This window comes from Danio aesculapii, chromosome 7, assembly GCF_903798145.1.
Source record: "Danio aesculapii chromosome 7, fDanAes4.1, whole genome shotgun sequence".
Classification (NCBI taxonomy): domain Eukaryota; kingdom Metazoa; phylum Chordata; class Actinopteri; order Cypriniformes; family Danionidae; genus Danio; species Danio aesculapii.
In genome coordinates, this window is record NC_079441.1 from 58,366,265 (window position 1) to 58,390,935 (window position 24,671).

Sequence of the window (24,671 nt, forward strand, 5' to 3'; positions counted from 1 at the left end):
AATTAGTATATTTTGTCGATATGCTACAGAATATTTAAAAAAAATTATTTTTAATAAGTATAAAACACATTTTTTTCCTGTTGGATTACAACCCCTGGGGCCTCATTATATTAGATTATAGACACAGCAATAGGGTCAGATGCAGCAGATTAATTTCATGACACCAGATTAAACTTTGACACCTTTACAGCACTCGCATACATTAAAATTATATACAGGCCACGACTGAACATGGAGGATGAGTGCCGTTCTCCAATATTAAACAAAGACTAGACTTGGGCAAGCCATTTTGCGTTTGCAAGGTTTGTACATTTATAACCACCTCAGAGGACATTGGGGTTTGTGAGTCACTGGCATTGTTTTTTTGGGAGTTGCAGGCTGAAAAATTTGGAAACCCCTGATCTATACTAAATGTCAACACTATAAATATAAAATATTGAATAAAATAATCGTTCTACAAAAACATAACTATTTGATCTCTCTCTAGACTCACCAGTTCGACATGGTCAATCGTCACCTACGCAGTTGCATTTACCTGATTGTAATAGATGCAAAATAAACAGTCACCATACTAAAAGACTGAAGCACTCTGGTGGCCAGGTAAGAACAAAAAGAGAAGACAGGACAAAGTCAGAGGTAATTTTATGTAGCCTAATGAATGAATGAAATGACATGAAAAGCATTGAAATTTTCCTTGTCATGGTAATGTTTTAATAATAGATTTTAAGCTTAGTAGTATTTGGCGATTCATTTTATTTATTTTTTAATTGAGCTAGTTTTGTAATGTTTGTAAGCGGAGATATAATGGCAACATTATTATGCAAAATTCAAAATAATAGTATGTTTCCTCTCCTATTTGTGGTGATCACAATAATAAAGGTCATAGTTGTTATCATCAACTAGAAAACACTTCATACTTATTTTGGAGATTAAACTGTAGTTGTGTATGCTAGAGAAGTCTTCAAAACCTGAGCAGGAACACCAGATGTTATAATTCTTGGTATTTATAATGTGACAGGCAGCACAATTTGTTTTATACTTTCACAGTTCACAATTTAAAATAAAAAGTTCATTGTTAAGAACTAAAATTATGTTGATTGTTAATAACTAACAAAAAAATAAAATACATGCATCGTTCATTGTTAGCTCTATAGTTTATAAATTTACTAAGGCAATGTAATGTAATATAATGTATGGCCATACAACCAATGTACTTCACAATCATGAAGGGTAAGGGCTGATGGAGGGAACTTGGCCAGGACACCGGGGTTACATGCCTACCAGTGCTTCCCACACATAGACTTTACTTGGGTGGGCCGCCCAGGTATATTAATGGATGTTAAGTATATTTAGTATTAAGTATATTTAGTGACTTTTTTTTTTTTTTTTTTTACTGTTTTTTCATCCTTTTACATTTTTTTGTATCCAACCAATATAAACAAATATCCGCGAGTGATTAGGTAGTGGAAAATCTTCTTTCTTTACCTGTTTTACTAGGCTCATTATGGGTGCATGAGAACTGTCAACACTCCCACAGTCTCACATGCTCTGCAGACCCACAGAGACCCGCACCTTTTTCGTCTGGCCGGGGTTTCTAAATCTACTAAAATGTCAGGGATTTGGTTTTGCTTTCGTTTTCAAAGTTGTCATAAATTTTATGTGCATGAGAGTGAAGCAGATTTTACCTGTCAGTGGGTGTACATGGCTCCTAAATAGCATAAAAGAAATTGTGGATTTTTTTATTTCAACAGTCTATTTTTTTTTTTACTTTAACCCATCCAAAAGAAAATGTTTAAAACAGATAATAATAAAAATTGTTCTAAAAATCTAATTACGTTTTGTTTGCATATAGTTAACTATTTATGTGCGGTGGGTAAAATGTGTGCTTCAATTCGGCTACCACTGCAAATATATTTCAAACCTGTGGAAAGCACTACCTACTCTTTACCAGAAGTGCCATGGATTTTTATTTTATGACCACAGAGATAGGACCTCGGTTTAATGCCTCATCTAAAAGACTGCACACACTGACAGTACAGTGTCCCCTTAGGGCAGTGTTTTTCAACCTTTTTTGAGCCAGGGCACGTTTTTTTACATTGGAAAAATTTTGCGGCACACCACTAACCAAAAATGTTATAAAATGACACTCTGAACAGTCTATTTAATTACAATATAATTTCTCAATTTATTTATACTTAGTCAGTGTGAACCTGAAATCTTTCATACAAAAGAAAGCTTTCACTATATTGCCTTGAGCTCACCGAATCTTGTACAGAGCCCAATTTAGAGTTTGCAGTTGTCCTTTTTAAAAACTTCTCCATGACTGTCACCACGACCTCTCACGTGCATCAAGTCTCTCGGAGGAACGAGGCAATTGCTACGTGTTGCCACACGGACGAATATTAAATTACCCTCCCAGTCTTTACCGCACGGACACCGGTCAATGACATAATATTTGCAGAAAATGATTAATAAATGTTTTATAAAATTTTACATTTTAAAAAAGTGACATTGGATAATTTCTCACGGCACACCTGACGATCTCTCACGGCACACTAGTGTGCCGCGGCACAGTGGTTGAAAAATCACTGCCTTAGGGCATCAGGACTCACACAGACCACAGGTTGACCGCCCCCTGCTGGCCTCACTAACGCCACTTCCAACAGCAACCTAATTTGCCCATTTGGTCTGCCATCCAGGTACTGACCAGACTCAGGTCTGCTAAGCTTCACTTAGTGGGTCTTGGGCTATAGGGTGATATGGCTGTGGCCATTTTTATAATAATAATAATAATAATAATAATAATAATAATAATTATTATTATTATTATTATTACTATTATTATTATTATTATTATTACTACTGTATAAATGTTTAAACATAAATGATCATTTTTGGAATGGCCTGAGAAGCAAAGGTCATCAGGTTCAATCTTGCCTAGGCAGCAAATTTTTCAGGGCCGACCCTGATTGTTTGTTAGATGCTAATTATTACATAGTATGTTCAGAGCAAAAGTTGCTATGACTACTTGCATGAACTCAACTGTTATCAACTTACATAAGCTTAAGTTTAACCGGGTAAGTCACATAACCTGTTTTCTGGAATACCACCTTGGGCAATGTAGTTTATTTGTTTGTTAAACACCATTATTGAACAATTATTATGGAACATGCATTGCAAATGCAGATTAATAGCTTTAACAAAATGCCACTATTTAACCAGAGATATTTTTAAAAACACATTCTGCTATGAAGGAAACAAATGTTATTTTTGCTTTCAGAATAAACGAAATAAGGAGAAATCAACCTGACTAACCTAACAAGAAAGATGACAGAGTTATTGGAATGTTTCAGCTGAACCCCAGCATAACATCAACATGTTGATTAAACCACTGTTGTAAACAGTCTAAACAAAAAAAAAAAAAAAAAACTAAATATACAATTGTGCTTTGGCTATAGATTAAAACCTAACTTGATTAAGTTACCATACTCTGAGACTTTATAATAGAGCTAACAGCACAGCTTATTGTATAAGTGCTGCGAGCTAGTGTCTGCACAGACAGAAAACTGCATTACGCTGCTCAAAATGAGACAGGCCAAGTGTTTGGACAGTCAAATACATAGAGGATGACAGAAAGGGCAAGGCTGAGTGAAAGCGAGTATTGCAGAAGGGAAGAATGACCTCGGAGAACAGCACAGAGGACAGACACTGGCATGGTACCCTGCAGTGAGTGACTCAGGGGACGCAGTAATCCCTGTAAATTTCCACTCTACAGTTACGCTCTCTCATTTCATCACTCTACATCTTTCCGTCTTAACCCCTTACAAACTGCAGAAGTAATTGTATGACACTTTGATATAGGCTATACTACGAAATAATTTACAATGACCTCACATGCTTCTCCAGGGTATACCGGGGCTCGAAATTCATTATGTGGAGCTATCATGCGAGTAATATTTATGCTGCTGCTATAGACATGTTAACATGATTTAAATAGAAAACATATGATTACTACATTTAAAACTTAGCTCAAGCTATTTCTGTATCTTTGTGTCAGAAATATATCCATCTCTGAGTGAGTGGCGAGTGCTTGTGTACCACGCATTTCAGTACAGAACAAGGATTAAACTGACAGAAACACTGCGTTATTTGAGAGGTAGTTGTATATATTGTGGCTTTATTCCTTTATTATCAGCAAGTTGATCTATTACTGCCATTCAGCAGCACAGCACATACATAATTATCCACTGTGTGAGAGAATGGAAAGGCATTGAAGCCAGGCTGGTGAAGATGGATTTTGGTAGCCCGACTGAAAAAAAACAATAGCCGTGTTTCCACTGTCGCGCCTAAAGCAGTCCACAGCAGTCCACACTTCTGGGGCCTGTTCAGGCCAAATCGAGACTTCCTCTGGGCCAGCGACTGGCCTTTGTCAGCCCGCCTAATACCTTGGGCCCAAGAGAGCCAGCTTCGGAGCGGAGTGAAAGCAAAAGCGGAGTTTGCCGGAGTCTGATAAGGATGGTGTGCCGCCATTACACTAGTTTCCCAATCATGCAGGAGTAACCAGGGACATCGGGCAACTGGACTGAGAGCCCTTTATACTTAAACATACACACAACATTACCATCCATCAACATCATACTAGCATCACCATAATCCAAAAATATCTCTTCAGAAAATACCGAGCATTCCTTCCACAGCCAAAAAAACAGGTTCTGAAACTGAAGGTACTGTAGATTTAGATTTTTTTGTGTAGATTTAATCATAAGTGTATCACATGAGGACGATTTTTTGTATAAAATAAAATGTCTCCATTCTGAGGATCCACAAGTGCATGTGCCCTCTCTTTCCTCTCATAAATTTATAAAATAGTTAAAACCAACTGATCAATACGCACACCAGCAGTTGTCTTTTACCCAACACACTTTGCAAAATCGAACATCATATATAAACCTATTTATATGATTATCTTAAATACCAGGGGACCTCCAGAAAGCAGGTTATGCGATATACATGCGTAGGTTTATGGATATGCAAGTGGATATCCTCAGCTTTCTGTTCTGCGGTTTTACTCTGATCTCACAGTAACCTGCTATGGAGCTGGTTTTGCTCTGGGTTAGTTCACCTGTGCACTATATATGCATGTATTTCTTAATATATTTCTGAATGCATTTATAAATTCTCAGTAAAACACTATTAGATAGACAGACAGACAGAGAGGCAGACAGATTTATCAACAAATGTGCAAGTACAATCAGCAAACCATTTATAAAAAAAATGTATATAATAAAACTATACATCATCCAACAAGTACTGATTGTCTGAACTCTGACCACCAACATCCCATGTTCTGTACCAAACCAGCACACATGCAGACAAAGAGCTGATTGTGTGATGTCTGTCACTGCATTTCTACACATCACATGCAAGGACGCTTAGCAATTTCAGAATGCAAAATCCCAGTACAGTCTATAAAGGAAGAAACTTACAAAAGTGAATCAACAAGATGACCTGTGCCTTTGCCTACTGAGGGCCTGCGGAGGCCTGCTGAAAAAAAAACTAAATTTAATCATTACACCTAAATGGGTTAGATGGTACTGGGTACTTCAAATCAAACTCACAATATGTGAGAATAATTTGATTCTTATTGCTAGATTCATTTATTATTACTTTTTCAGATCCAAGTGGGTGATGTCGGGCCTGATTCAGAGCACTCACACTTCTCAAACGATCCGGGAAATGGGCTTGGGCACGGTTCAGATAGCATAGTGTGAGTACGCCCTATGAGGCATAGTACATGTGAAGTTTTTTCACAGTGATAACATTAGTCCTGTTTTAAAAAGCACCTATGGTAAAAAAAAAATCTACTTTTCAAGCTGTTTGGACAGACATATGTGTAGGTATAGTGTATAGACCGTCATATTGGGGTTATATAAACACACCCAGTCCTTTTTTTTTTTTTTTTTCAATTTAACAACATAAAAAACGGTGGACCAATTGGAGTGGTTTTCAGATCAACCGGAATTATTGTTTGTTTGTAGGTAGGTTTGCAAACGTGTACTTTATTGCGTCTACCTGAAACTTCAGCCTTTTGCATTTTTCATGGTCACAGAAGCTAGGTGCAGCTGGAAAGTGCGAGCGTGTTGCCTCACGTGTGCGTCTCTCCGTTGGAAATAAAATAACGAATTTGCCTGCAGGTCACACACCTAGAAACGCCACTCGGCGACGCTCAACGTCACGCCACGCAGCGCCATGCATTTTTAAATTCTAAAAATAGGTTAACACAACGGCGCTTAAAGTCGGCGGCTGGCCACGATTCGGGACACTTCATGTTTCTGCTGCGCCACAGAGCGTCATCTGAATAGTTTCATTTTTAATAACATCCGAATGTGCGTGTCTGAGTGTGCAGAGTCACGGCTCTGGTGCCTCAGTCAAAGTTTATTCAGTGTGCGTGGTTATTAGTCTCGGTGTACAAGCTCGGAACTTTAAACTAGCACACAGTTAGCTGTAAAACTATACAAAGACACAAATGATTTTGTACTCTCTGCTTGGTCTGTGTCCGACTCATACATGTACGGCTGAATGCTTGTCCTCTCACTCATGTTGCTTCTCTGCCTGTCTGTTGCTAAACACAGAGCGGGGGCTCCGCCCCCTTGTTACGTTGGCCGGGAAACTTATTTTCATGTGAAGCCACACACCTCTAAAACGGCTTCCTGTGTACAAGCCCCCCAAATTACACTTTTTAACACATTATAAAACAATCTGAATTGTGTTTTGAACTGAACCTAAACTGGCACACTCAGAAGAACCATAATATTAAATCCTAAAAAAGGGGTAAACTATGTGCCCTTTAAATCTCCAGCTATGCCAGTGGTTCTCAATTATGGTCCTTGGGCCCCCCTGCCCTGCACATTTTGTATGTCTTGCTTACTTAACACACTTCAGATCATTAACTCATTAACAGAGAGGGCATGAACAGCTAACACTGCATTTTTTTATAACTCTAAATGACTGTAGCATGTCAGACTGCACAAACGTGGCTCCCATGTCACACGGTAAGATCTCAGCTGTCATAATGTCAGACAGAATGACAATGAAAATGCGCCAAACATGGAAGACAACTCCCTGGAGTTTGACATCATCCATCCGTGACACTTTCCCTATTCACATTTTGAAATGATTCCTCACAGAAAACATAAACAATAGGTGCGTCCCAAATCACATACTATTCTATGGCATAGAATCTATGGCATAGAATCACTATTCTATGGCATTTTGTAGTGCAAGTATGCATTCACACTGAAAACTCTAAAAATAATAAGTGCACTTTAAATACCAGGATGATGCACTTATTCAACAGTTAAAAAAGTGTGTTATGTTAGACACTTCACACACTCAATGACCGCACATAGTGTAAGGGGCGGAGCTTTTGAGCACTGATGTTGGACAATTCGATTTTATTTTGGATTGTGAAAGCAGTATTCTCCCTTAGAGTGACCATAGCACCTCCCAATAGTGAATGTGGTTATACTCAAGGCAGGTATTATTTAGTACTTTGGTCTTATTTCACTAATTTGGCAACCGTCAAATGTCATCTGGGAAACGATTTGAATTTCCACTTAGTAAAAAAACATTAGTGTTTAATTTGGGATGACACTACATTCATATACTATACTGTTGAGTGTGTAAGTGCATAAATACATAGTGGATGAGAGCATAGTGTAAAGTGAGCTATTTGGAGGGCTGGAAGCACAGTTTCATTTGAATTTAAAGCAACAGTCACCAAAATGCCACAATTTGAACAAAAACTTAAAAGAAGCAGTTTCAAAGAGTTATAAAAAATATTTGTGTGGTATTTTATGCTGAAACTTCACATACACACTTACTTTACATCAAAAATTTGGCTAATAGGGTATATGCAGAACTATGCAAAAGGAGTTTTAATTTTGCAAAAACCTGGGTCAAGCCCTTCTGGTGTGCTGTATGTAGTTACAAAATCAGTACATTTAAGGTCTGTTTTCTTTAAAAATCAGCAATCTTCACTGCCTGTTAGAAATACAATATGAAATGGGTCTTAGATTGTACAAGAAGCACTGCATTTAATTACATTTTCAATGCCATGTCTTTAAAATATGAGTTTTTTACCCCAGTATTTTCAATGGAGTTCCAGTACTCGCCTGCTGATCGTGAAAGGCGCTTGCGTGTAAACGCCTTTTAATCTTGTTTTACACTTTAACAACTAAATGAATGCTGATGTCGATTTAAATAATTATATTTTAATTATATTACAACATCGATGCTGTAAAAGCATCATCACAATCTTTCACCAGAAGTTTATTGGTATGGAAAGAAATGTATACCCTATAGGTCCCCTTTAAGGTATAATGTCAAGATATTTAAAAGGATAAACTAATAGGTTTGGAACAACGTGGTGAACAAATCTTCATTTATTTCAGTAAAGCAACAACAATAAACAAAAATATTATATTATATAATATTATATAATGTTTTAAGAGAGATACAGAACTAAATTATTTGTGCTTTCTAAATCCTTATGTAAGCAAGCCTAGTCCAGCAAGCCTACACACTTGATGATAGAGTACGTTTGGATGTGTAGGAAGTGGTCATTCATCTTGCTGAACTGGCTCGACGCCAGGGCAGTTCTCAAGAGACAGGATGACTAGCAAGAAGGAGATCTGACGTGACTCAAATATGCATGAACAATAGCCTAAACATTACAGGCAACTCACTGCAGTTAACACCCCCTCCTGCAACCAGGCCTAACAATCAAGGAATCTCAGTTATCTATACGTTACAAGCAATGAAGTCTTAAAGTCACAATCTTGACTCTAAATGGAAACTGAATGACAGTGTTAGCGAAATGGATGTTGTGTTGTTTAATTACAAGTAATCTGTGCAATGTGTGGGAAGGCATTTGAGTTAAACAGTCCTTTTCATTTTGTTTTCTTGACTGATTATGTCAATGTTGTTTGCTCCAAACACAATTATTTTATATCTGTGCAAACATCTATAGGACAGTTTATTTGAAATATAAGGCAGATTCCAGACTGGTAGTTTCCAATTAGTCATGCAAAAGGTTGTCTCCAGCCATGTGATGGTTATCTGTAACATAATAATCCAGGCACGCTGTGATTTTGGACTTCAGCTGCTGCTTGTGACCCTCCAGTCAGAAATAGGCGTGTTTGGAAACTGGATATGGTTTCTATTGTGTTTTGTCCAGACAGATATTTTGCCTCTTTACAATTAGCAATTAGAATGGCAAGTTGGAACATTGTGGACTGTACCCAGCAGACACTGTGTGAGGCGGCTGTTTTAGGATCATTTGAAAGCCAACTTTAATGTCACATGTTTAACCAGAGGAATTAAAATGTATACTTTGAGCTTCTGGCCAGTTAATGTAAATATTTGGTTTTGGAAGTAAAAGTCTCACTCATTTTCCTTTTCCCCACATGGTATCTGAATTTTAAAGCAATAGTTCTCTCCAAAATAAAATGCGTTCAATATTTGCTCACCCTCAAGTAATTCCAAACCTTTCCTTTTTGAAGAAAGATACCATAGGCATGGGATGATAACCGGTTCCAAGGTTTACAACGATTTGGAAAAGTCAGTTTTAAAACTGCTAAAATTGTCTAAGTAATGCTTTTTTTACTTTTATATGTGTTGTCAAAGACTATTTTTTTTTTATTCTTAGGGCAACATTATTTTGAGCAGCGAAGTCAATGATTTATTTTAATTATGTAAGGCTCTCCTGAACCAATAATCGGAAACAGAAAGTAGTTAAAGGATGGCATGTTTAAATCAATTATTTATCTGACTCCATTGTAATTAATCTGACTTCATTAAAGTTGTTATCATCATCATTGATACAGAGAATCTCAACGCCTTAAAGCAGGCAAAGTTGCTTATTAAGCTACATGTTTAAATATACCAAGAGTAGAATGAATCAAATTAACATACAGAAACTTAGCTGTAACATATAAACTACTGTGTAAAAGACAGTCAAACTGCCTCTGTTAGCATATGAGGCTACACACTGGTGTGCGGGAGACAAAGTAAAAAGTCATTCTCTCCGATCAACAGTTACCTTACGTTATTATACCATAAGCAAAGCATTGTCAAGCATGAGTGAAAACAAACACCCAAAATCAGCTGAACATGAATAAAAAGTTTAGGAGATAAAGTAGGGGAGAAGTACATTAACATGCTCTCCTCGGGCCATGACTCAACATTAGTAAATAGATTGTATATACACCAATGTCTGTTGATTTCATCACTACAATGCGCAAGTCATAAACTGTCAAATTACATCAAACATGACAAAGTTATATGAAATAAGATCACAAGCAGATGAATTTTGTATGGTGAAAGACAAGGTTTTTGTAAGGGCAAATGACAGAAATGTGTATTGGAGCTGTGATGGACTCTGCCACGCCAGGAGGACCCATCCCGTGCTTGGAATGTCTCAGTAGTCCTTCATTAGCATAAAAGGAATAGTATATAAAATTCTCAGCTTACAATTATTTAGCCTGACATTTTTACCATTCCAAAATATTGAAAACAAAATATTTTGTGGTCAATGCAACAAAGTTGCTGTTTTTTTTGTTTTTTTTTACCCAAACAAATTAAAACAATCTCCCCATAATCGCATGGGTTTCCTCCGGGTGCTCTGGTTACCCCCTTTATTTATTTAGGTTTTAATGCCATATCAGCAGCATTGGCTATATTCATGGCAGAAACATATACTAATAAATATACAACATATTATCATATAATCAAATCAGTTTCTTAACAAACATGCATTGCAAAAAAACAACAAAAAATATACAAGTTCTCCGGTTTCCCCCACAGTCTAAAGACATGCGGTATAGGTGAAACGGGCAAGCTAAAATTGTCTGTAGTGTATGAGCATGAATGGGTGTTTCCCAGTGATGGGTTGCAACTGGAAGGGTATCCGCTGCGTAAAACATATGCTGGATAAGTTGGCGGTTCACTCCGCCATACATTGGATAAGTTGGCGGTTCATTTTTATAAAGGGACTAAGGCAAAAGGAAAATTAATGAATAAATGAATTTAAAACAACTTATTTTAGAGCAGTAATCACAACACCTTCATACCAAGAAACCGTGATATTTTATCGAAGGTTATTAAACTGTCAGAATCTTATACCGGCCCATGCCTAATACACTATGGAAGTCAATGATTACAGGTTTGCAGCTATTTTTTTTTTAAATATCTTTCTGTTCAACAGAAAAAATAAAATCAAACCGGTCTGAAACTAGAGAAGGGAGTGTAAATAATGGGAGAATGTTCATTTTTGGCTGAACTATCCCTTTCGATGCAGACATAGCCATGAACTAATCTACCTGAGATATTCTGTGATGTCAACCAGTCACGAGAATCAAAACAAGCCTATCATGGCAAAAGAACTGTTTAGCATCACACTCACATGAACAACTACATGCAAATGACAGAGCAGTCAGTCTCAAACTACTTACTGGTAACACAATCAGCATCCTTATATCTGTAATTTTATCCTCTATATTGTTTTTCATTTGATTATATGGTTTACACTGCTTTATGGGATTAGAGTATCCATGTTAAAAACATTAAATACCTAGTCTTGGTGTTTTGGTTAAAATGAGGTTTATGTTTTGTTTTATCAAATTGTGTAATTTTAAAATGTATCTTGTAGCTGAATCATTTATAACTTTTATTAGATACATCCAAAACAATTGACACAATGTATGGCTGAGAAATTAGTGCTATATAGAGAAAAATAGAGTGGAGCAATTTGACTTGGGAGGAGGAATCCCTGTTCCTTCACTCCACCAATAACTATTGATTGTGTTCATTTGATCTAATCACAATAACCTAAAATAAGGGACATTCTAAAATGCTTAACGTGAAAAAAGCTTTACGAGGCTTAATGTACCTAAACATAAACCAGGGAAACCCAAATGTCTGTCAAATTGTGCTTGTAGTTAACCAACTACTGTAAAAAGAGTCCCAATTCCATACATAAAGTGAAAAACATCATGTTAAGTATTTTTCTCCCCCTATTATAGGGACAAGTTTAACGTGGCTTAATGTACCTTAACAACAAGCAGGGAAAATCTATCAAATTTTACTCGTATAACAAACACTTTCGGATGTCAAAAGAATGAGCTCTAATTTTAGTGAGTGAACATTTTCACGCTATGCGTTTTAAGTCCATTATAAGGAAAAGGCTTAAAATGGCTTAACGTACCTTAGCACCGACCAGGGAAACCCAAATTTCTGTCAACTTTGCGAATAACACTAACTATTGGTCAAAAGAATGGGCCCTAATTCCACAGACAAAGTGCACAGCATCATGTTAAGCGTTTTCCCCCATTGAAGGGGGTAATAAGGAAAGGCTCAACATAACTTTACAACCAAGGGAAAGCAAATGTTAAAAAGGCCATAAAATCAAAATTAGCGTTAAACACAAGTAAAATTTTATAGAAATTTGATTTTCCCCGCTTGTTGTTAAAGGTACATTAACCCACATTAAGCCTTTTCCTTATAATAGACTTCAATGGGCAGAAAACGCTTAACGTGTTGTTTTTCACTTTATCTACAGAATTGGGGGCTCGTTCTTTTTACAGTAGTTGGGGTTAATTACAAGTACAGTTTGTCAGAAATTTGGGTTTTTCTAGTTGATGTTTAGGTACATTAAGCTTTTTTCACGTTAAGCGTTTCAGAACGTCCCTAAAATAACTGATATGCAAGTAGGGAAACTGTGCAGGAAAATATAAGTGTATAAAACCCAATCAAGATGCACAATGGTTGAAAATCTCTACATTTTGCCGTTAACATTCATATCATGCTAGAGATTCTGAGTCCTTAATTTCAAATTCAGTCTACTGGGTAGCACAAGAGGCATGCATTTTCTCTTTATGGAGACTGAAATACAAAAATTAAAACAATGCTATTGAGAAAAAGCCAGTAGATAAACTTTTTTTATTATCCATTTCTGGGTTAAGCATGACAGAGAATATAACTTAAATATAAATAATTTAGAAATCTCAAATAATTGTGGTAAAGCTTTAAGCATGTGATGCTTGATGGCAGAATGTCTGAGCTTCTTTTTGGAATTATTTGCAAATTAGAAACAGGTGTACCAACTAGCCAAATACAAACGGGTCCACATTAGCATCGTGCCTGAATAAAAACATGCATGTTTTATAAACCGTAACTGTTACTCTACGCTTTTAATTGAAATAAATGAATATTTATCTAGAGCTTTTACAATGTAGATAGTGCCAAAGCAGCTTTGGTGTCAATCCCCACTCCTAAATGAAACATGTGAAGGGAGCAACTGAGCACTGTAACTTTTAAATCACCACGCAATGTTGTGACCTTTAACGCCAATGAAAGTTAATGCAGGAGTTAACACATCTGCTCGCACGACCACGAACTAATAAATCCCAATCCTCGGGCATACAGCAGCATCAGCTCGTGCTTGATCAATACTTGGTTATCCGCCAGTAACTTTATGACTGACAGCCGCACCTTGCTCAAAAGATCCCCCTCTATTTTATACAGCCATTTATCCCCCTACACTCATCCAAATGCGCTACCAAACAAACCGATATAATAGAGGTGCGTGTGGATGCGTGACTCTCATATTGTCGAAGAAGGTCTTCACAAATCAATCTGTCCCGCACACATGAACACACAATAGTGTGAACTACCAACCTGGCGACGTGGAGTTGGTGGACAATGAGGAACCTGCCATCGGCCCACCGGTGTGACGTCCACGGATGCAGTCGGACACAGACTGAAGTGTCCACAGACGCGTGAGCTTCGAGCTGTGCTTTTACATTCGCGGTCACTGCTGTTTCCTCATTCTTATCACTGCTCGAGGAGGAACATCCCACTCTTAAAGTTGTAATGCACTACACGGCCCGGTGTAACTCACTCGGACTCAAGAGTAAGGAAGAATATAATATCCCAATGACGAAAAGCTTTTTAGAAGGTTCTTCGTAGTATAAAATTGTCTTGTAATGTGCATATGGTGGTAGTTTGCAAGAAAGCAAATGCTGCAATTCCAGTCCTGTAGGGGGCAGATGCTTCTGTTTACACGCAGCAGGACACAAATGAAAAGCAAAACCCGGAAAAGGTCCACTCGGCATCCGCGTGGACTTTGTTTTGGGTTTTCTTATCCTTGTTTGAACAAACTGGCTTTATGCTGGATTGTATATGCACCTTGTTTGGTTGTAAAGTTGATGCAAAACAAAAAAAAAACGTTGTTATTGAACTGCGTCAATGTTATCATAAGGAAAAAAAAAAACTTGTTTGTAGTTTTTCCTTGTTTACAATGCATCTATACAAAAAATGTTTAACCCTCAAACAGGCAAGAGTAGAAAATAAGCAAAAGATCATTGCATGTAATTGTTTTAATCACCTGGACCTACATAAAACATCAAAATAAACATTTTAAACTGATTAAAAATGGTAAAAGTTGTCTCTTCCAGAAAATGTTGCATTAGAGCTAATTTTTTTTTATTTTGTTTGCAGATGAAAATGTGATTCTGACTTCGCCCTCTTATTTTAAAACTTGCCAAACACTTAATTATTCATTTTAAACATTGTAAACAACAGATCACATCCAAATAAGTAAATATAATATTTTCACAGCTGTTACGAACCTGTAACATACTCAATTTAAAATTCCCATCCATTTCTTTACAGAATGTCTTTATGTAATTTTTTTTTTCAATTACCTGCAATAAATTTATAAACACAAAGCTTGCAACGCATACAATTACCAAACACTAAAGAAAAATTTCTATATTTGCACATTTTACAAAAAGTTCTAACAAAAGACTTCTAAAACCTTCGCAAGTTGTAAATTACAAAGTTGTGGCAATATTTCAGGGTTTCTGCAGGTTTCACAGAATTTTAATTTAATTTAAAGACCATTATGATCCAAATTTTAGACTCATAAAAGGCTATAACGCTAAGGAATTTTTCAAATGGCCCAGATGGAAAAGATTTAAATTTGCCCTATCAAAAATATTATAATTTAATATATTTAATAGCACAATAATAAATTAATCATAAAAAGTTAAACATTTTCGATATTTATTGGCAAAATATTTTTAATTTTGTCTATATGCAAGCAAGCTCTACTTGTATCCAGACACTTTTTTTCTGAACAAACGTTTTTTAAAATTAAAATAAAAAATGAACAAATGTTTGAAGGTTTTTAAAACTATAATACAACAATCTGTCTAGGTCGGTGTCCTCAGCAGTAAATACATGGGGCACTTTTAAACAAATGTTATTGTAAAGAAAATAATTAAACCATTATGGTAAGTAGAGGTAAAAAAAATACCTTTTTAAATAAAAAGTTAAGTTTTATTGAGATGGATTGTTGGTTTGTCCTGATTTAAGACCTACAACACAAGATTTCAGTACATTTAAGACTTTTTAAGACCCAGCAAACACCCTGCATTTGTAAGTGTAAAGCTAATGCTCCTCACCCAATGCTAATCAATGTTGACACAATGTCGTCACATTAAACAAACTGTTTAAACCGTTTTGTCCGTAAAACACTTTATTTCTTCATAAGCCCACACCCACATACCCCACAAAAATATCGTTAGCATATAACAAAATGTTTTTGTTTTTTGTTTAAAAAAATACAAAGGGTTTCCTCAGAAAATGTTTTATTAATACATACATATTTTAGTACTTATTCAAATGTCCTCATTGGGCCACCCATGATAAATTTACATTACCAGCTAATGCATACTTATTTCATTTCAGTAACCCTGTCAGCAAAGAGTAGATTGCACTCAAAGTACACTTGATGACTTTTTTTAAATTAACATTACACTAGATGACAGAACACTTATGTTCTCTTTATTACGTAACACTAAACTGTTCTACTAGTTCCAAATCATGAGCATTTTCCACCTATCACAAGCCACATGATGTTCATTTGTGGCTCAGCATAATTTAGCACACACTACTGAGGCTCCGAGGATGTCTTCGTGAGGGCAAAGTTCCTTGTGTCAAATCACCTCTCACAGTTTCAGGTGAATTGAAATCATGGCTAGAGAATTCAGTTCAGTTTTCATATATATAAAAAAATTGTACAGAGAAACAATTTCCCCATACATTCATCCGGCAATACTGAAATCAGTCCTTCTGAAGCATCTCTTTAATCATCATCTTTTCCTCCAGTTTTGCTCAGCTATATTGAAAGAAAAAAGAACGATAAAAATATGTAAAAAGATCACATGTATTAGTTTAATTTTCACTTTTGATCATAAATGTACTCTGAGTATTAAAAGTTTTGACTTCAAACATTTGAATGTTAAGCTCTACCTAATGGCTGTAGTAATAATTATTGTTTTCATGATATGATCACATGAAAAAGAAGAGCTGCCTTCAAATAAAAATTAAAGGGATAGGTCACCCCAAAATTAAAATTTACTCACCATTTACTCTCCCTCTGCTCCTTCGTCTGTCCAACACAAAACAAGATATTTTGAAAAAAGTTAGAAACCTGTAGCTATTGTCTTCCATAGTAGAAAAACAAATGGTTACAGGTGTCCAGCTTTTTTTTTTTTTTCAAAATAACTTATTTTATGTTAAACAGAAAAAAGACATTCAAACAGGTTTGTGAAAGGTGAGTAAATGATGACAGAATTTACATTTTCATATTTTTAATTCAAAATGTATCTTTTAAGAAATTAGAATCTGCAAATTTTCTAGAATGCTAGAAATAAAAACTTTTTGAATTACTTTTAACCAACTGCTTCCAAAGTGAATTGGATCAAAATTGACCACAGGTCTGAACAACTTTCAAACACTTATGTATTGTAACATTTTTACTGGATTATGTAATACTTAAAACATTTAAATCACATTTTTAATTGTATTTTTTATTCAAAACAAACCTTAAATAGTTTGATATTTATTATTTAAGACAAATCATTCCAAATGTTTGACATAAGTTTAGACTTCCTGAGCCCACTGTATATTACCATATACACTGCATCCGAAAAGTACTGATAGCGCTTCAATTTTTCCACATTTTTTTATGTTACAGCCTTATTCCAAAATGGATTAAATGTATTTATTTCCTCAAAATTCTGCACAAAATACTCCATAATGACAATGTGAAAAAAAAAGTTTTAGAAATTGTTGCAAATTTATTAAAAATAAAAAAGATGAAAGAAAAATCACATGTACATTAGTATTCACAGTCTTTGCTCAATACTTTGTTGATGCACCTTTGGCAGCAATTACAGCCTCAAGTCTTTTTGAATATGATGCCACAACCTTGGCACACCTGTCTTTAGAAATTTTTGCCCATTCCTTATTGCAGTATCTCTCAAGCTCTATCAGGTTGGATGGGAAGCGATGGTGTACAGCCATTTTCAGATCTCTTCAGAGATGTTTACAGGATTTAGGTTGGGCCACTCAACGACATTCACTGAGTTTTTGTGAAACCACTCCATTGATATTTTGGCTGTGTACTTTGGGTCATCGTCCTGCATTGTCCAGAGCACTCTGAAGCAGGTTTTCATTCAAGATGTCTCTATACATTGCTGCATTCATCTTTCCCGACTAGTCTTCCAGTTCCTGCTGCTGAAAAACCTCCCCACAGCATGATGCTGCCACCACCATGCTTCGCTGTAGGGATGTTATTAGCCTGGTGATGAGCGGTGCCTCGTTTTCTCCAAATGTAACGCCTGGCATTCACTCCAAAGAGTTCAATTTTAGTCTCATCAGACCAGAGAATTGTTTCTTATGGTCGGAGAGTCCTTCAGATGCATTTTGGCAAATTCCTGGCGGGGAGTGGCTTCCGTACAGGCTTCTGTGCCACTCTACCATACAGGCCTGATTGCTGCACAGATGGTTGTCCTTTTTTAAGGTTCTCCTCTCTCCACAAAACATCGCTGGAGCTCAGACAGAGTGACCATCGGGTTATTGATCACCTCCCTAAGGCCCTTCTCCCCCGATCACTCAGCTTAGATGGCTGGCCAGCTCTAGGAAGAGTCCTGGTGGTTTTAAACATCTTCTACTTACGGATGATGGAGGCCACTGTGTTCATTGGAACTTTTAGAGCAGCAGAAATTTTTCTGTAACCTTCCCCAGCCTTGTGCCTCGAGACAATTCCTTTGTCTTTGACATGCACTGTCAACCCTGTGACCTTATATAGACAGGTGCATGCCTATTCAAATCATGACCAATCAACTAAATTTACCACAAGTGAACTCCAATTAAGCTGCTGAATCATCTTAAGAATGATCAGTGGAAACAGAATGTACCTGAGCTCAATTTAGAGCTTCACGGCAAAGACTGTGGATACTTATGTACATGTGATTTTTCTGCTTTTTTATTTTTAATAAATTTACAACAATTTCAAAAACTCTTTTTTCACATTGTCATTATTGGGGTATTGTGTGTAGAGTTTTGAGGAAATAAATTAATTTAATCCATTTTGGAATACGGCTGTAATATAAAAAAAATGAGGAAAAAGTGAAGTGCTATCAATACTTTCCAGATGCACTGTATCTTTAAAATATAAATGGCTTACATGCTATTTGGTGGATGAAAATGTAGCAGTGTGTGGACACAATCCCCATGTGAAAGAGAAAGAGAAAAAAAGACAAGTTATAAAACATGTTTCTGAATTTAAGAATGCCTTTTCATAGTACATCTTCCCATTTTACATTACCTTAATAACATCCACCCAGTTCCATCCTCTTGGCAGTTCACCCTTATTATCTATTCATCGCAAAACAGCAGTTTCACATCAATGTGCAGTCAAACAACAAAGCCAGAAATCTTTCGTTTCATAGCTAACAATATACTGACCTGTTCTTCCAATCAGTTTCCTCTTCTGTGCTTTAGTTAGTTGCTCTTTCTTCTCCTTCTTCTTACTGACAGAGGTGGAATTATTCATGACATCGCCGCTGGATATCAAGGTCTGAGAGACAATACAGTCATTACATTACTTACAGGAGCTGTGATAAAAATAAAAAATATAAATGCAACAAGGCAGTATCCATAGCTGCAAAAGAGCTCCAGCAGTTAAGCCATGCGATGTGATTGTTGAAAGATACAGTCACAGCTGAGAAAGCACTGTTCAAGTGATTGCAAACTATATTCTGAGTGGCATATATTCATATTACACTTCAGGGTCAGTCACAACAGAGAAAGTACCATTCAAGTGATTGCAAAATATATTCAAAGTGCCATATTTTCATATCACATATATCGGTAACACTTCATTTAGATGGTCCGTTTGAGTATTAGTAGACTGTCTGCTTAATATCTGCTGATACTGCTCCTTCAACAGACATTTAACTGACTATATAGAACTTTGCAAGTAGATGTCAGCTTACACTAACCCTAACCTAACAGTCTACTTCTAATCTAATGAGAATTAGTTGGCATGTAGATGCAATGTAACTTTAATTCAACAAATGGACCATCAAAATAAAGTGTGACCCATATATGGAATAACACTTGATGTATACAGACCACAGCAGACATCACAGGCTGGTGGTTTTCCATGAGAGTTTCCTGGCTCTCTTTGGCCCACTCAAAAAGTGTGTACATCATGGCAGTGCCCAGGTTGGCTTCCACCTGTTCACTCATCTTTGAAAGAATGTACTGCTTTGTCTGTGCAGATCTAAAAAAAATATATATATGTGCAAGTTTAGTCCTGTTAAAACCTAATATCCTAACCCGAATATCAATGTACAAATATATAGTACACAAATTAATTAAAGACTTTTGTTCAAATGTAAATAAAAGCTGAGAAATATATTTTTTCCACAATGATGCCTCTTGTACATCGCCTTATATTTTGGGAGAAGCCTATGTCATTGTGTGTTTGTTAATATTAGTTAGCAGCACACTGTGAGTTAACAAGAACTAACAATTAATGACTTCATTTACATTAACTAACATTAACAAATATGAATAAATACTGTAAAAATTGTGTATTTAATTTTGTGTGTTAATTCATTCTTTTTTACAGTATTTATTCACTTTAAGGAGCTTTTGAACATTCCAAGTCATGCTATTCTCAGATAATGACCAGTAAAAATAATAACACTGGCCCATCTTTACTGTTAACATTCCTGATAAGTTTGTCAGGCATTATTACAACTAAATGTACATTATCCCATATTATAAAGTGTTACCAAAGATTTTTTTACAATATTGCAAAATGTTCCAATTCTAATAAATGGTGTTGTTTATATATATTATTAAACACTAAATATTGATATAAAAATATATTTAAAAGAAGCATCACTGTTTTCAATACCAACATTTGTTTTTCTTTGGCAGTAAATTAGCATGTTACACGTTAGAATGGTTTATGATGGATCATGTGACCCTGAATACTGAAGTAATAAATGAGGTTGAAAATTTAGCTTCACTCTCACAGAGATTATTGCAGCCAGTATTTTTTGTAAAATTTGAAGTAATACTGTTTGACTGTATTTTTGGATAAAATAACTGAAGCTTTTGCATGTTGTTTGTAAGAGACTTCAACATTCAATTATCTTGCAATACCTCAAAATATTTAAAGTTTGAGTATATTAAAACATAAACGGCTCAGCTAAGATAAACTAAAGCTAAAACAAATACATTCTAAACAACTTACAGTCTGTTGTTAAAAAAAGCATCTAATGATATGCGTGGTGCAGTTTCAGGATAGTTTTCTGGCCAAGACACTTCAAGCAGGAAGGATTTGGAGTCATCAAGATCTCCTACCTGCAAAATTTAAATAAATAATGATTTTCATATTCATTCATTTTGCTGAAGCTTTTTAGCAAAACTAAGAACAACAAGTGATTCACCATAAAGAGGCAAATAATCAAAATACAAGCTAGAATATGTTTATTAATTCCCTTTTGAGATGGAATTTTATAGTATATGAATATGGTAATCCCTTATGTCATAAGTTTTACCATCTCATACAATTGCCATGTTTTTGTAACATTGTTATTGCCCTAAACAATTGGCTATATGCACACGGACTTTTAATTTTCAGCCAGGCAGCCCAAGGGCTTTCGGTGAACTGCTTTTCTATTACAAAATTTGTCCTGTTTAAAATCTGACTTGTTTAATAATGTGCGATCTTCACTGCCTGTTAGATATACAATATGAAGCGGGTCTCAGATCAGACAAGAGTCACTGTAATGAAGTCCATTTCCTCCCGCCATGTCCTTAAAATATGACAGTTTATTTTACTCCAGTATTTTCAATAGAATTTCAGCACAAGCCTGTTGCTACTGACAGCGCTAGTGGTTACAGCGGTCTCAATTTACGCTTGAACAACAAAATGGATGCTTAAGTCTATTTAACTGAATGTATTTTAATTACATTACAACATCAATGCAGTAAAACAACCTTGTGAAATTGAAAATAGTCACAAAGCTTTCACCAGAAGTTTATCATTGGCTTTAAAAATCTAGCTGTGCATAGAGCCAATTCACCTACTGTATTTAATGTTAAATGATGTTTTTTGTATTCTACTTATTACTCTAAGAATAATTACTCTTATTTCAAGAATTCTGTTCAAGTGCTTTTTTACTAGTACCTTTTATTAGAAACGAGTGTATTTTTAATGACTACTAAAACATTCTTATCTCACTAGTAACAACTGTTTTTTTTTTCCACTTGTCACATGTTATGACAAGTCAGAATTACCACTGTAGAGTTCAAGACATTAAAATGTTCCAAATAAAATGAAATAAAATAAACCTGTTGATAGTAGCTTTTCTAATAAGTTTCTAATAAACATGAAGTAGGCTAGTATCTACTGAATAAGTCCAAGTAGCTAATCAATAACCACTAGCACCTAATGACTAAATTAATACTAGTATACAGGGTGATTCAAAAGGAATACCACAACTTTGAAAAATCGAGAACTCTGCAAAGAAGAAATGGAGAGCCAAGCTCTTTCTGTCGTTGATTTAAGGAAGCTCTGAAGTTTTTAAAAACTTTGCAAAGTTGTGGTATTCTTTTTGAATCACCATGTATATTAAATGGACTAAACTATATTTAACAAGTATATGAGTACATAATAAATAGTATCCATGTATCTAAAGATGTAGTCATAATTGCAATACAGACTACAAGAAAGTACTCTAAGATAAATATTATCTAAGTGACAGATCAAAGATTTGTAGTATCTACTAGTATAGTATAGTGAATAAGTACTATTAAATATTTAACAGGTACTAAATAACCAAAAAGTACTATTAGTAAAATAGTTCTATATTAGTCAAATAGATCATAGTACTAGTATCTAATGTTAGGAACTAGAATAAACATTACACAACGAATACATAAAACGTAGTCATGATTGTAATACAGACTACTAGAGACTAGTCAAAAATAAATAGTTAATATCTCAATGACAGATCAAAAATTTGTAGTATCTAGTGAATAAGTAATAGTAAACAAGTAACAGGTACTAGCATTTATTGAGGTAATATTGGTTTATTTTCACACATTCATTTAGTGACAACTTGTGGCATGCTCTCTATATTGTTTACCATGGTACTTTGAATATTGGGTCTGAAATCATATGCAAGTATGACTTTAAAACAACATTAGCACTATTTATTTGACTGTGAACAATGTTGTACTTTCATAGTCATAGGCAGCTAATATGATTTTACTATTTAGAATTTGCAAATAATACTTTTCTGTAATTATATTATTAAGGTGAAAGTCTGAATGTGTGAATATACAACCAACTTTACCCCAATATAGTATTTTATTAATGAGTACTAGTATGAACTCGTCTAGTATTAGATTAAGAAATATTAGAATATTTTAAAATAATAACTTCTACTTGATGAAAGAAATACTAGTATCTAACAAGTAAGGAATAGAAGCATGAAAATAGATACATTTTAATGGATTAAATGTAAAAATTAGCTATGAGAAAGTTGTCTTACCCTGAACTGAAATGAAACAGGACTGAGCTCTTTAAAACAGTCATCTCCTTCATAGATGGAGCGCAGAGCCTCCAGCTCCATCTGCACACAAACAATTCACAGTCAACACAACATATTATGTTTTGGACATGGTATATTTTAAGGAAATACCACATAATACATGTAATGGAAAAGTCAGTAATACAAACACTGTACTTTTTTGTTGTTCAAAATGTTACATTTTATTAGGCTAAGCGTGTGAATATGTTAATTAGATTTAAGACACAGCCTTCATAAAACCTCGGCATCTTTAAAGTTCATGTGCGTTAGCTTTAACGTTAGCTGTCTCAGTCTCACCTCCTGGTCTTCATTGGCAGTCATGTTTTTCGCCTTTCCGACACTTTAAACCAGTTATAAACAGCGCTACGGTGTCAGCGGTTTCTAGCCAAAATAACGTTTAAGTACATATAAAGCTCAACATGTTTAATGAATCCTAAACGTGTGCTTTTAGGGAGTCACCACAGCATAAAAAACAGAGAAATGTGGGATTTCTGATAGTACAGTAACATCATTGCCGCCTGCAGGTTTGGAGTGCAGAAATTCACTGATATTGCAACTTCTCTTAATATACTCTAGATGGCGGCAAAACATTAGCCTACATGTAAACCTGTATGGCATTACATTGTGACAAAATTCATCCATCAAAAGTTTGTAATTATTAATAAAAGATTGAAATGATTATATAAAGGCTTCAAATAAATTGTCATTGGTTTATTTTGATTAGCTTGAGTATGTTGCTGTCACCAACCCAAAAATTAATACACTGTAAAACCCAACAGTCAACTTTAACAAATGAAATTAGTGTAGTTAACTCAAAATTGACTAAAAGTTAAGTCTGCTCATTTGAAAAGAGATTTGAACTCAGTGTTGAAGGTAATGAGTTAATTAAATACCTCATTACTTCAACTTAAACGGAGTAAGTTTACAGTACTCATATAGATTAGCTTTTTAACTCAAATGGTTTGTTGCAATCGGTTTCCTAAAACAGTTTGAGTTACCTTAACTTACTGGGTTTTACAGTACTCAGTTGGTTGGAGTTCTCTTCATTTATTGGGTTTTACTGTGCTCAATATGCTTCATTTACTCAAATGGATTAAGTTCACCGTAGTCATTAAGATTAGTTTTTGAACTTAAATGTTTTGTTGCAATCGGTTTTCACGGTTTGAGTTACCTTAACTTTTTGGATTTTACAGTGTAGACATATTTCTCCACCGCCTACAGCTGTGCAAAATAAACAAGTGGGCAAAATCAATTAATTTTGTAGAAGTTGTCTAGAACTTTTTTTTTCCTTAAAGAAACATGAGAAATGAGATATGTGTTTTGGATTGTTTGTTTTTGTGTTGTTGTTTTCTCCATCAAATGGAAATTATTTAATAACCAATATTGTTTCATACAAACATCTTTTATTTTACTGTGCACTATAAATGAAAACATTTTGTGAAATGTCTTTGTTTTAAGTTTTTGTTTGTAGTTTAGGCTATATTATCAACCTGGTTTCTTTTGAGGATTTTCTTTGCTTCACTTTGGTCAATTTTTGTACCTCGCCACTGTCGTCACTGGTTTGCATGGTTCGGGACTTGTGGAACTGCGCATTGATGGATTTTCTCTTCAGTGTTTGGACTTTCAGCAGTGAAAATTAAA

General features: G+C 35.2%; 2 protein-coding genes across 2 annotated transcripts in view; both read right to left on the bottom strand.

Annotated features, from left to right (window-relative positions):
* rell1 (RELT like 1) overlaps positions 1–14,052 on the bottom strand; it is a 43,223-nt gene extending 29,171 nt beyond the window's left edge. Inside the window, exon 1 of the mRNA XM_056462264.1 lies at positions 13,738–14,052. Coding sequence (XP_056318239.1) covers positions 13,738–13,777 — 40 coding nt within the window. The 5' untranslated portion in view covers positions 13,778–14,052. The remainder of the gene's footprint in view (positions 1–13,737) is intronic.
* Positions 14,053–15,583: 1,531 nt separating this feature from the next.
* On the bottom strand, positions 15,584–23,525 carry rwdd (RWD domain containing 4). Its single transcript, XM_056462265.1, has 7 exons — positions 23,328–23,525; positions 22,992–23,072; positions 20,684–20,793; positions 19,549–19,699; positions 18,880–18,991; positions 18,599–18,789; positions 15,584–16,243 (listed from the first exon to the last, which is right to left on the bottom strand). The coding sequence occupies exons 1-6, from the start codon at positions 23,349–23,351 to the stop codon at positions 18,731–18,733; spliced, it is 537 nt and encodes a 178-aa protein (XP_056318240.1). The 5' UTR covers positions 23,352–23,525; the 3' UTR covers positions 15,584–16,243; positions 18,599–18,730.
* Positions 23,526–24,671: the final 1,146 nt, after the last annotated feature.